The sequence below is a fragment of the Rhinolophus sinicus genome, linkage group LG05 (assembly GCF_036562045.2).
Source record: "Rhinolophus sinicus isolate RSC01 linkage group LG05, ASM3656204v1, whole genome shotgun sequence".
NCBI lineage: Eukaryota > Metazoa > Chordata > Mammalia > Chiroptera > Rhinolophidae > Rhinolophus > Rhinolophus sinicus.
Genome location: NC_133755.1, coordinates 109584222 through 109597669, shown reverse-complemented (window position 1 = coordinate 109597669; position 13448 = coordinate 109584222). Strand labels below are relative to the sequence as shown.

Sequence of the window (13448 nt, the reverse complement as noted above, 5' to 3'; positions counted from 1 at the left end):
TCTGGTTTTGGTGGCAGGGCACTGCCGGCCTCATAGAATTGAAAAAGCATTCCTTCCTTTTCTGTTTTCTGGAAAAGTTCCATTATTTTTTCCTTAAGCATTAGTTGAAATCACCAGTAAAACCAGCCTGAAGGGCTTTTTTTTTTTTTGGAGGGGGCTATTTTTTGCTTTTTTTTTGGTGGGAAGATTTTTAACTATAAACTTATTTAATTGATACAGGGCTATTCAGATTATCTATTTCTTTATGAGAAAGCTATGCTAGCTCTGTCTTTCAAGGAATTTGTCCATTTTTATCTAAGTTATTAATTTTACTGCCTTAAAGTTGTTCATAATACTCCTTTATTATAATTTTAATGTTTGTAGACTCTATACTGATGCTCCTCTCTCATCCTGGTGTTGGTAATTTGTGTTTATGGGTAGATATTTATCAGTTTTATTGGCCATTATTTTTTAAATGACATGGTTTTGATTTCACTGATCTGTTTTCTATTTCTATTTCACTGATTACGGTTCTTGTATTTATTAGTACCTTTTTTCTATTCACTTTGGGTTTCAGTTGCTCTTCTTTTTCTACTGTAAAAAGGTGAGACCTCAGGTCATTCAGTTGAGACCTTTCTTTTTATCTAATAAAAGTGTTTAGTGCTTTTATAAAATATTTTACATTTAAGTACTGCTTCAGATGCATCCCACAGATTTTGATGTCTTCTTTTGTTTTCATTACCTTTTAATTTCGTCTTTGATCCACATTTAATTTAAAATTATGTTGTTTAGTTTCCAAATATTAGATTTTCCAGGTATCTTTATATTATTGATTTGTACGTTAATTCCATTGTGCAGAAAAATACTTTGTACAATTTGCATTCCTTCAAATTTATTTAGACTTGATTCATGGCCCAACCTATGGCCCATCTTCATAGTGTCCCATGTGCATGTGAAAAGATTATGTATTCTGCCATTGTTGGGTGGCGTGTTCTATAAATGTCAGGTCAGGGTGGTTGGTTGGTAGTGTTGTCTTAGATGTCCTTATTGATTTTTTCAAATTTGGAAAATTTTCAGTTGTTATTTCTTCAAATATTTTTGTCCCCCTCTCCCCACTTTTACTCCTTTCATTTTATTTCTGTGACTCCATTTTGTGTGTATTTGCTTTTTATTCTTCCTTTCAGTAGTTTCTATTGTTATGTCTTCAAGTTTACTCATCTTTTATTCTGTTTTATCATGTTAATCCCAGTCAGTGTATTTTTCATCTCAGACTTGTATTTTTCATCACAATGAGATCACATTGGGTCTTTTTTATATCTTCCATATCTCGACATGATCAGTCTTTCCCTTTTTGAACATACAAAGTATATTTAAACTGTTTTAATGTCCTTGTTCTGTAATTATAGCAATTGTGTCATTTCTGGCTTCTATTCTGTTGACTGATTTTTCTTTTCATTATGGGATTGTATTTTCCTGATTCTTTGTACATCTGGTAATTTTTATATCTCAGGCAGTTTGAATTTTATGTTGCTAGGTACTAGAAACAATATATTTATATTAAAATATTTATATAAAGTATGTATAACATACATTATACACACACACACACACACATATATATATATACACACACACACACACACACGTGACCAGAGGATTTCTATGTATATACCCCATATATATATATACACATACAGAGGGTACCAAAAAAATGTATACACATTTTAAGAAAGGAAACCTATTAAAATTGTAATATTCAATATTTGCCGATAACGATGAATACAAGTCAGTCATGTTTGACTTCTGCAATTACAAGAGGTGCTCAAAGTGGTTGCCATCAGCGTCCAGACACCTGATTACGGCGAACTACTGCTTGAGCAATGTTGACCAAAGTGTCCACTTGTATACATTTTCTTGGCACCCCAGGTATATATATGAGCCGTTCCAGGTGTACAACTAAGTTACTTGGAAACATTTTGATCCTTTCCAGGCTTGGTTTTAAAGTTTGTTAGGCAGAACCAGTTCAGCCTTTAGTTGAGGACTCATTTGACCGCACAGTGAACATAATAACCTTCCAACTACTTTTCCAGATGCCCCACCTCTTACCAGTTCTGCTCTGACTGTTGGGCATGTGAGCTCTTCCCAGCCCCAAGTCAGCTCCAATAATGGGTCCACCTGCTGCTTTCCAGTGGTTCTTCCCTGGGCCTCAAATACTTTCACAAGGAGTTGCTAATCACACTCAGTTGGCCTTGAGGAGAGCCCTCTGCAGACCAACACAGCTTTCTCCAGTCGTCTGCCCTGCAAATTCCAGCTGTGGAATTCTCAATTCCTCAGCTCCAGGAGACTGCAGAGCTGGGAGTTCCACTCCCCACGGTGTAGTCTGCAGACTTGCTTCCGGAAGGAAGGTGGGGCAGTTGTAGGGCTCATGTTTTATTTTTTCAGAGATCTTTGTCCTGCATGCCTCTTTCCCAATGTCTAGAAATTAGTTTTTCAAACTTTTTTTTCTGGTTTTTAGTTATTTAAAACAGTAGGGAAAAGCCAGTCCTTGTTGCTCATCTCCAAATGGAAATGGCTTATTGGACTTCGCATGTCTTACAAATGTTGTTTCTAATTGTTAATCAATAAACATATAGAGTGGTACCTCGGTTTTCGAACATAATCCATTCCAGAAGACTGAGTTCTGAAACATTTGAAAACTGAGGCGTGGTTTCCCCATAGAAAGTGAGGCAAAATGGATTAATCCATTCCAGACCTTTAAAATCAACTCCTAAAACTGCAAATTTAGCATGAATTTTACTCTCTAATGCTACCATAGATCAATAAAATTTACGGCATTTGTAAACCAAAATGTTTGTCAACGGAGACGTTCGAAAACCGAGGTACCACTGTATTGCGGCAGGCCGTCCCTGACTGGGAGGGAATAGATCTGTACCCCACCCCCGCTCCACTTGCAGAAGTCAGGAATCCTCTGGTCACAGTGAATAACCAGTCTGCATTTGTATTTTATTATTTACACAACTGACCAGGACAGAGAATCCTACTCCCAAGATTTGTGTAAGGCTCCTAAGTATCTCAAAAGCCACTGCAAACAACTTTAAAGCTAAATTAATCCCCCACCCACCCCAAAAAAAGGATGAGTATATGTAATACTTAAAGCATAAATACTTGGAAATGAAGAAAACCCAAGACATCCCGCTTGGGTTGGAAACAATAGTTTCAGAGCTGAAACCTCCTTGTCCCGCTTTCCGAGGGAGAACTCGACCTCCTGCGCGTCACAGCAGGTCAGGTGATTCCCCAGAGGGCGACCCAGGGCTTGGCCTGGTGACATGTGGTTCCTGCATGCTGGCTCTGACCTGCTTCCTTTGAAGAGCTCACTGAGCTGGGGGATGGCAAAGAAAATGGGGTGAAGGGCTTCTGAACTGCCCCCCTCCCTTTCCGTGTTAGCAGAGAGAGCTCGCTCCTGTGGTGAGCGGCCCACTAAAGCCTCTGTCCAGGGTGCTGGCTTTCCGGGTGTGTCACGCTGTCCAGGGAGGCCAGGAAAGGGCCTCGTAGCAACAGTCACTAGCTTCACAAATGCCTGTCAGCTTTGCCTTGAATTATGGATTTTGCCATAGAACTCTGCCTTAACAGCTAGAATGATATTCCTGACTAAGGAAAGCAAGAAAATACTCTTAAGCTGAATCCTTGAGTGCTTACAATGATCAGTGTGTTCAAGTCTTAGGGGAAAATGAAGGTATTCAGATCACAGTGGCTTCCTATCATTTTCAGAATGCCTTCTGCACAATTTGGATCCTCTCTGTTTATGAACGTGGAGAAATACAATCAGTACCTTGAAGCCATGTGAGACACATACCAGCATCTTCAGTGTGATTGGGAAGGGCAGACTCTCAGCTACAAAAAGGATGCAGCTTATTTATAAGCACATAAAAAAAGCAAGGAATCTTTAAACAAACACTAAGATCTGACTTACCCCAGTAGAAAAGTCACTCCTTGTGTTAATTTGAACCTTTGGTTTTGTTGAGGCCTGTGGCTGTTTTATGTCTGAGGCTTCAGACTTGTTAGCAAAGTTGTGGCAAATGCAGGTGGCCTGGTTCTGCCCCCAGAACTTTCACAAGCCCTTTACCTGTCAGCACCATTTTCCAATCATAAATGGTGGCGAAATGTGCTTTGTAGTTAGTGTCTGATGTAAAATTAGTGGACTCCACTAAGCTGAGAAGGTAACTGTCACACCTCTCTTGCAGATGAGGAAATGGGGATATTTCAGAAGCAAGAAAGGTTAAGTGACTTGACCATTTTCCCAAGAGCATGCAAGGACCCAGGCAAAAACAAGGCCTCTAATTCCAGATTCAGTGTTCTTTTTGCTAGACTGTGCAGCCTCCCTCCAGAATTGGTGGGAGGAACTGGGATTTGTGATGTTTCTATGTTCTGCCTCACTCAGCACCCCTTGTTAAGCTGTGTTTGTAGCTTAGTGGTAAGTTTCCCACAGAGGCATCTGGAGGTTATGAGAATGCTGGATGTGGTTTTCTCACAGCTCCCCCATTAATGTCTGCTATCACGTGGTACTTACTTTGCTAACTATAGTTTTGCAAAAGAAGCATAAATCAGTTAATATGGAGAAGGGCCAAAAGTTGCTAAGAACTGTTCCTGGGGATTGGTCCTCAGTTTTAATTCTGGGAGGGTGCCTAACTTTATAGTGTCAGCTTACTCATTAAGAGCAGGGTCTGGGGCTTCAGACTTGCAATTACAAAGGTTGTAACAATTGTTTGCTGAAATGGCTTGTAGAGGGTTTAATGGCTAAGCCTTTTCACAGTTTGTTAAACTACAGATTAAATAGCAGTGATTTTTCATATGAGCAAACCACTAAAGGAAATTAACACAAATTTGTTTCCTAGAAAACTGAAATACAAATTTATTAAATGGCCCGTATCTCCTGCACTAATTTGCAAGGCCCCACCCTTTTCAGATTGAGCAAATCGGAAATTTAAACCAAATGATGATGTATCATTCATGTTCTAGCTAGCTGACTTTACTTCCATTCCTCAGTCTTCTAAACTCAAAGTAAATCAAGAGCTGCTTTTGATAAAGCATACAGAAAGATGTTCCAGGACAGCAGGAGAAATGGGCGGGGCCGTCTCTTACCCAAAAGACAGTCAGCTTTTCAGCTCCATTTAGGGCTTAGTTGTTCCCAATGTCACATGTGGGGATGTGATTACCTCTGTGAAACAGCAGCTTACAGAATTCACTCTTTATCAACAGATCAGATTTCCTATTTTACAGTAGCATCCTCCCTCCGCCCCGCCCTATACACCTGTCATTCATGGCACTTAGCCGCTGTGTTACAATGACTGGTTTTTCTTTGGAGATGGTGATACAGGTGATGCTCCTTTTGTGAACCAAGCCCTGGCACCTAGGCATACAAAAAACTGTGTGTGATCTGACCAACATATAGAAAAGAGAGAAGTACACCAATATTTTAAAGTTTTTTTGTGTTTTTTTTTAACTTTTCACAAAGGATTTGCTGTAAGCCTTCAAGTCATATTGTCCAATCCAACAGCTGTATTTAAGCGCCGCGGATCCCAGCCAGGGATGCAAGAATCTGACTTTCTAAAACAGATAACGACAGTTGAAGAACTGGAACCGAAAGCAAATAACTGCACCAAGGTATGCATGTATTTCACGTGTGCTGCTTGATCTTGCCGAGTGTCTGCATTAAGAATCTGGCTACCCCAGAGCTTTCCGTCCCCTGTAGGTTCTTGTGTGGCACACCCGGACAGAGAAGGTGAATCTAACCAACGAGCCCAAGTACCACCTGGACACAGTGAAGATCGAGGTGTAAACTGGAGCAGCAGCTGGCGTTGCCCGGCCAGGTACTGTTCATTTTACTCCAGTGCAACAGCCTTTAGTGACATCTGAGGGACATCTCTTTCAACAGAGCTTGTCACTTACTGTAAGCTAATTCGATGATATAAAATGTATGTTTTTGTCTTCATTTGTTCTGCATGTTTTCTCTACAACTAAACCGGAAGATCTTTGTACAGTACAGCTAATGACACTGCAGGATGCCATTCTGAATATCTTACGTACTTTTCCTTTTTCTCCCCATTTGGCCTTATAATTGATAGACCTGAACAGGTTTTAGACACAGATGACATGTATTTTGGTCAACTAACTGTCCCCAATTCCTCACTTTGCAACGTAAAATAATTTATGTAAGGTGGTGGCAGTATACATTGTAGGAAAGAAAACCCACAAAAAAAGGTCTATGTATTCATCTGTTTAATATAGGGAGAGAACATTTTGTCAATACTAGGCACCATAAAATGTAAACACAATTACTGTCATAAACCTGGATATACCTTCAAGGATTGAAAGTGGCTTTGTTTAGTTACCCTGTTTGCATATAGTGCAGAGAAAGGTCTTCACGTTAGCACTGCGTACAGAAGAGATCCAAATTACAAGGAGGCAGATCAAATTTGAATTTTTATAGTATCATCCAGGTTTATCTTCCTTTCACTAACTACGTTCCCTGTTAAGCACATCATAACAACAGCACAGTGAAGTGAATGACGAAATAAAAGAGTTTTGATCCACTAGGAAACAGTGCTCAGTGATACATTTACAGTCTATATGATTAAACATCTGATCAGACAGTACCTTCCTACGGGATTACTGGCTAATTTGGGGGTGGGGTTTATACTGTTAGAGGTATTACTAACATGATAACTATTTCCCTTATATGCAAACATTAGAGCTATAATTTTATTGAAAGTAAAACTGATTATGCAAGTTGACTGAGCAGCTTCTCAAATAATGTGGCTTATGAAGTCATGGGAAATATGAGCAAAGCTGCCCTGGACATAAAATCTGCTTTTCACCACATCAAATGTAATCAGTACAGACCAACACGGTCAATCAGATAATTCTTAATATGAACAAGTGGGGAAAAAGAAAAAATACACATACATGAATAAACGGGAACTAGATGCGTTTTAGCAAGGAATGTCAGGTGGCAGTTCTGGATGAAACTGTGTTGCAGGCTTCATTTCCACAGCTGTGTGCTGAGCGTCTGGCCTGATGAGCTTCCAGACCACCCCGCGGTCGTGCTGGGGGGCTGGCCAAAGCCCACCGGAGGGTTCGCGCTGCCAATGCTCATGCCAGCCACCTGCTGATTCATCTGGGAGACATGGAAAAGGCTTAGTTTGAGACGCTTACTTCACTTTTAATTCCTGTTTGTTTAGCCACAGTTAGACATTTCTAACAGTTACCCTATTTTATTAGAAGCTGCCTTTATTTGAAGTTGATTCAGTCAGTCAGTTACTGATGTTTAATAGCAATTACAATCAGTATTTTTCATTAGCGTGAGAATCAAAGCCCTGGGGTAAAAGCAGACCATACAATTATTTTTCTACAGAAAGCTAAGAGTTACTCCTCTCTTCTTGTTCTTTACTTCTTTTCACTTTTTAGCATTGTCCATAAAGTGATCTCAATCATATTTATTCATTTTTTTAGACTCAATTTCTTAGCCCCAAAGATTAACAACTGAAAAAAAGCACCAAAGCAACCTTTGAATTGGTATCTGAGTACATGACGAGTCCACTACTCTAATTTTCAACTATACTAGCGCTTTAACTACTAAAGACTAAGAAAGTATAATACTCCAAAATTATAAAATTTGCTAAAAAAAATGCTATTATTCTGCCTTTATTAAAATCTTAAATGGCGCTATGTACTTTCTAAATATTAAAAGGTCATAAAGCATACATTTTGCTTAGGTAACAACATAAACATCTAAAATTCATTTTCATTATATGATTTAAGCTGTAAGATTACAGGTATTTTTCCTCCAGACTGGAATCCTATGTATATAAGCATCTTAACTCTTTCTCTGTAGTTTTCTTACCTCTAAGATTGATGACAGGTGAAGGAAAAGCAGGAATTACCACACAGTACAGAGTAGATTCAAAACCTATGATCAGGGTTGGACTGTATTTTTAATCAAGTTTATTTGTCTGCAGATTTTCAAAGACACTAATGTTAATCACATCGCTAATGAGGCATAAGTGTCTGCAGGGGCAGATCACTCTGATCCCGACTAAAGGATGTTTTAACCACCTTGTCATTGGCCAACAAATTCCACGGAGGGGGCCGGAGAACAGCCTGGAAGTAGGGCCAACGTTAACGCCTCACTGGTTCATTAGCACCTCAACCTGAGCTGGCTGTGTGTCATACTGTCGCTACACAGAAGCTGTTACTGCCATTTAGTAAGTACTATTTCTGAGATTCCCAGAGAGCAGAGACAAATGTCATAAAGATATTCCTTTAAATAGTGATAGTAAAACAGCTTGGAGCATTCATGGGATGTACAGTGATTTTGCTATTATTAGTTGGAAATCACTACAGACTATTCCTTGAATGCTGTCAAGGTAAAACAGCTGTCCAGAACAGAGGCCAAGTTCACCAAAATGCTAGAGGAACGTCAAATAGGCGATGTGAAGGGGAGAGGAGACCGACCGTGAACCTGATTCTAAAGGCCTTTCTATGAAGCCAGAGGAAAGTCAGAACAGAGCACCTAAACGACAAATGGATTTGTAAGAGGTAATACTAAAATGTCATCTCTTGGCTCTAGGTAGAAATAGGATTTACATTATATGAAAGGATGTCTGGAGACAAATATGGACTTGTTCATATCTTATGGGAATTCTTGAACTAGTGGGTATTATTCTGAAACATAATCATAATTACTGGATGAATAAAAAGGAATACTTCACTAAGGTTTTTATTAAAAAAAATTTTTTTTTAAATAAATCATGGGCAGTAGCCACATGACATAGAGAAGAGCCTAGATCCCCCACGCAATAGTGCTTTGAGAATATGACACTGGATTTTTTCCTAATTTGGAAAGTTACCAAAAAAAACCCCAAATTAGTGAAGACAGGTTGGTTGGTCTAAGTGGACTATAAAAATGCCCCATCAGAGAGCTGGATTAAAACTTGCTGCTAATTTCAAAGGTGGCGACAGGGAACCCAAGGTAATTTCTAGCTGTTACAGACAGATTAGCAATATTCACCATTACAGTATTTATAACCTGAAATGCAAAAATGGTTAATATTTCTTTACAGAATACTCAAAATATAGGGACAGTGAGAGTGACAGCTCACTGGTCTATCTGAGATAATAGTCTCTATAGACAATTTTGCCCTTATACAGCATTATCCCTATACTCAGTTCTTTCTGCCAGATTGTTAGATTTAAAACCATTTAGAAAATAAATCTGGTATCTGTGATTCTGGATAAACGAGAGAGTAGATGACCCTTACCTGTGAGAGGTTCCACTGGGGCTGCTGAGCTTGCGGCAGGCCGAACTTACTCTGCGGTGCAGCCATCTGTCCTACCATTCCTCCCTGGGGGCCGATCACATTAGGAGGCAGTGGCATCACACCAGTCTGTGCATTTCCCATAAAGCCATTGGGCATGGGCACGCCCACCATCATGCTTGCATTCTGTCCCATCACGTTTCCTATGAGGCCAGGAGCTGCAGGCACCGCTATGCCCACCGATGGAAAACCTTGGAATGCAGTCGGTGCTTGTGAGGTAAATGGTATATTTGAAGGTCCCATAAACACACCTGCATCGTAAGAACCATGAAAAGAAAATGGATGAAGAGTACAGCACTGCTGTATACAGCTGCACCCACCTCTATAGTCACAGAAAAAGGATTACCATCCTTCTGAACTACCCGTAGCAAAAATTTTAATTCTGCTTTGGCTGCTCCTACTGCTCAAACCAACTCACTCGTACAACCTCAGAGCTGGTTACTTCCAGAACGCAGACAAATCAGTTATGAACCTAAGCAATTTTATTAGAATGCATACATTTTATAATAGCTACATAAAATCTCTATTGTAGCTACCTCATGCAAACTATGTAGCATGAGATTACTGTATCCTAGGTCTGCAAACACACAAGTGTGTTCACTGTGTCTGGCTTTAATGGTAGCAGTTGGAAGGTCATATAATTTTAGCTCATTATTTTAAAGGAAATGGTCTGACAGATTTAAACGGTAAACAATAAATCTTACTGTGCTTGTATTTCATAATTATTAAAAATCTGAAACCGTTTTTGGAATTCATATGATAATTCAGACTATGTTTCCTTGCAGAGAAAATATACTGTACAGTTATAAGCTTCATACCAATCAAATTTAAATTCAAAAATAATCCATGTTCTATAAGCTTGTGAAACAATATTAAGTGATATGTGAACAGCTTGTTAATTCTAAATGAATAAAGTTTTGTGAACCCTGTACCTGCTTTTTAATTCTAATAGCTTCATTCGTTTCAGTTTTGTAAGTTATGTAAACTACAACAAAAGTACTCATTACATAGAAAATTGGGGAAGAAATATAACCCATACTATTATCACCACAAAGGACATATTTCCAGTAATGTCACTGCAATTCACTGAAATCAGACTTCAGAATGAATTCATTACCAGGAGTACTCTGCTGCTGAATGGTTCCTGCTCCATACAGAGACAAGATGGAGTCTTTGGAGAGCTGTTTCTTTGCCACCTCTTCAGACTTTGTGGTTTGCTCAGTGAATAGATCCAGATCCCCAGATGTTACTGTAGACAGAGTGGCAGCTGCTGGTCCAGAGGACGTCCCCTATGACAAACACCAAAACATACTGTCAAATTCTGCATGCTAAAACATGGCTCATCCATTGCTTAAAATCCAAGTGAAGTTATGAAATTAGATAGAAATTAAACAATTGTAGAAGGTGAAATAGTGGCATTAAAGAGGATAGTTGACAAGCCCACACAGAAACATCTACGATACAGGTACAATGTTTCCTATTTTGAATTTGTTAATGTAGTAGAGGTAGATTGAAACTCTCTCATAATAAACTCTGTTTACCTGCTAGACCGATGCTGCGTTTTTGCCCATCACATCCTGAACACACGGGTGCAACACCAGGTGTGGTGTGGAGCTGTCTGAGGACCACCATTCCTGGGAGATGCTCAGGCATCTCCCTAAGCAACTACTGCTTTGAGGAACTGGTATCCCTTGCAATAAAGAGCATTTCTACAATTACAGCACTGCAATAGCTGATTTTGTCTTCTTTGAAAAAACAATCGCTTCTCGGCCTTTTGGCTAAGATCAAGTGAAAAAAACAAAGCTTTTGTTTTTCAAAAGCAGTATTGTAATATTCCCATAAACCTAATCTAGATCAGTTTTAACCACAACCTGAGGATGCTTCTAGTCTACTTAGAAATGGAAATACAGCAAAACTTTCAACACCTATATTCTCAACCATACCTTGTATTCCATTTTTAAACAAGGGGCAAATGAACCCATTCAAATAAACATGTGGCATTTAATACAAAACAAAAATTTTCACTTAATCTCCTCTATCTCACACATAGATAGTATTATACAATCACAACTGATAACCTAACTTGACTGATCTCTGTGGTCATTATTCAATTACATTCACATTTGTTTATATGGAACTGTTTCCGATAGGAAGAGTTTCACGGAATTCGATGAAGATTAGTAAAAACTGAGTGAGTCTTCTCAAAAGTGAGTAGGAAATAGAAGTTAAGATCATGTATATGATTTACCTTGAACTTAAATTTCAAAAAAAAAAAATTCAAACATTTAACATCTTTGCTAAAAAAAAAGCCTTGCAAGAAATTACATCCAAGCATTGTATATTTACAAATGAATTTAAGCAGAACAGTATTTTGAATCTATTACAATGAAGTAAGCAAAAATTTTGAGCTAGAAAAAGCCACATAATTTTACAAAAGATCTGACATGTATAAAATTGGGTATGATGGAATACCAACGATAACAATGCACTTGAATAAAACATATCTGCGCTACCAATGAAGCAGCACAGATGACAGAGGCTGAGAGCGCAGGCCCTGGAGCCAGCCGGCCAGGCCCAGAACTCGGGCCCCACTGGCTACCACGGGCCCTTAGCATCCCTGTAACCTATCTTGTGTCCTGTAAAATGGCGATGGTAAGAGGACCCACCTTGCAGAGTTGCTTGATGACCACAAGAAGTGCTGTGCACAATGGCAGTTAAGGTTAAACACACAGTATTTACAGTTACTGTTGTCAGGTAACAAAGCAGCCACTACATGCAGTGATCTTTTCATCATGTTTAGTTTGTGTTCCATCCAAGAACCTGCTCTAACCCCCTGGAGTCTATTCTCTGTGGAAACCCCAAATGGCTGGGTAAGTTATCACTGCTGTCGCATACCACAGCAGCCTAACTGTCACATGCTCTAGACATGGGCATTTCCTTTGATGAAGGGAGATAACATGGGACTTCCACATGGACATGGACACAGTCTAAACCCAGCCAAACCAAAGAGCATGACAGCGAGCACCCAAACGTCCCTTTATCACTTTTGGTGCTCTCTTTGCTAAAACTACAACTCCAGGATAAAAGGAGAACTTCAGTTGGCTGCAGGGACCCCTCACCAAAAGGGAGCCTAAGGCTGAACCAGACAGGCCACGGCACTCGTGCAGGTCCAGATATTGTTGCTGGTGGATGTATATTGTAGAGCGGGAAGGAAAGGGATGGCTCTATGTCACCTTAGGGGACTCTGGAACCATTTCCCTCAGCCCCCAGTACACATGAACACTCTGGTCAGCATTTCTAACCTGCTTAGGGAAGACTACACCGCCAGACAGGTAAAGCAATCATATTCACGAGTGGGAAAATATTTTACTAGAATTTGTACGACACTCAGAAAATGAAAGTCAGGAGTGAAAGAATAAGGTTCAGTGTACAGCTGACCCTTGAACCACAGTTTTGAACTGTCCAGGTCCTCTTACATGTGGACTTTTTTCTCAAAAAATAAATACGGTACTGTAAATGTATTTTCCCTATGATTTTCTTAACATTTTCTTTTCTCTAGCTTTATTGTAATATAATACATATAATAAAATATATGTTAATTAACTGTTCATGTTATCAGTAAACTTCTGGTCAACAGTAGGCTAGTAGTGGTTAAGTTTTGGGGGAGTCAAAAATTACATGCAGATTTCGACTGCACAAGGACGCCTAACCCCCATGTTGTTGTTCAGGGGTCAACAGTAATTCCTACCGGTAGACAATCAATTTCATGGAATAAAAACCTACCAAAATTGCATAGTACCAGTGTATGCATAAAAGGTGTACTTTAACCTGCCTTTCCCAATTTTCAAAGACATTATTTTGAAAACATGTCTGGATTTTAACCTTTACATGTAATTTAGATGAAATAATTCTGTTCCCCAAATATTTTACAGGGCTCAATAAAACGGGCACAATTGTGGTACAAAACTAATGTTCAAACAGAAGAACTAGGTGTGATTAAAAAATATCAGCCGTTATTCTATCAGTGACTGATGCAGAAAGCCCAAAGCATGAAGGCCTGACCAGCCCTCGTAAAACGCAGAAGCTATACACTCC

At 39.3% G+C, this 13448-nt stretch overlaps 2 protein-coding genes across 4 annotated transcripts in view; one reads left to right on the top strand and one right to left on the bottom strand.

Moving 5' to 3' along the window:
• Positions 1–10282, top strand: part of B3GAT2 (beta-1,3-glucuronyltransferase 2) — a 77414-nt gene extending 67132 nt beyond the window's left edge. The window contains exons 3-5 of one of the 2 annotated variants that reach the window (XM_019749323.2): positions 5492–5640; positions 5729–5846; positions 7995–10282. In XM_019749323.2, coding sequence (XP_019604882.1) covers positions 5492–5640; positions 5729–5815 — 236 coding nt within the window. In that variant the 3' untranslated portion in view covers positions 5816–5846; positions 7995–10282. Of the gene's footprint in view, positions 1–5491; positions 5641–5728 lie in introns of both variants that reach the window. The other variant, XM_074333169.1, reaches the window with a different exon arrangement.
• Positions 6239–13448, bottom strand: part of SMAP1 (small ArfGAP 1) — a 131322-nt gene continuing 124112 nt past the window's right edge. For both annotated transcript variants that reach the window (XM_019749321.2, XM_019749322.2), the window contains 3 exons: positions 10471–10642; positions 9297–9604; positions 6239–7153 (listed from right to left, as the gene is read on the bottom strand). In XM_019749321.2, coding sequence (XP_019604880.2) covers positions 7019–7153; positions 9297–9604; positions 10471–10642 — 615 coding nt within the window. In that variant the 3' untranslated portion in view covers positions 6239–7018. The remainder of the gene's footprint in view (positions 7154–9296; positions 9605–10470; positions 10643–13448) is intronic.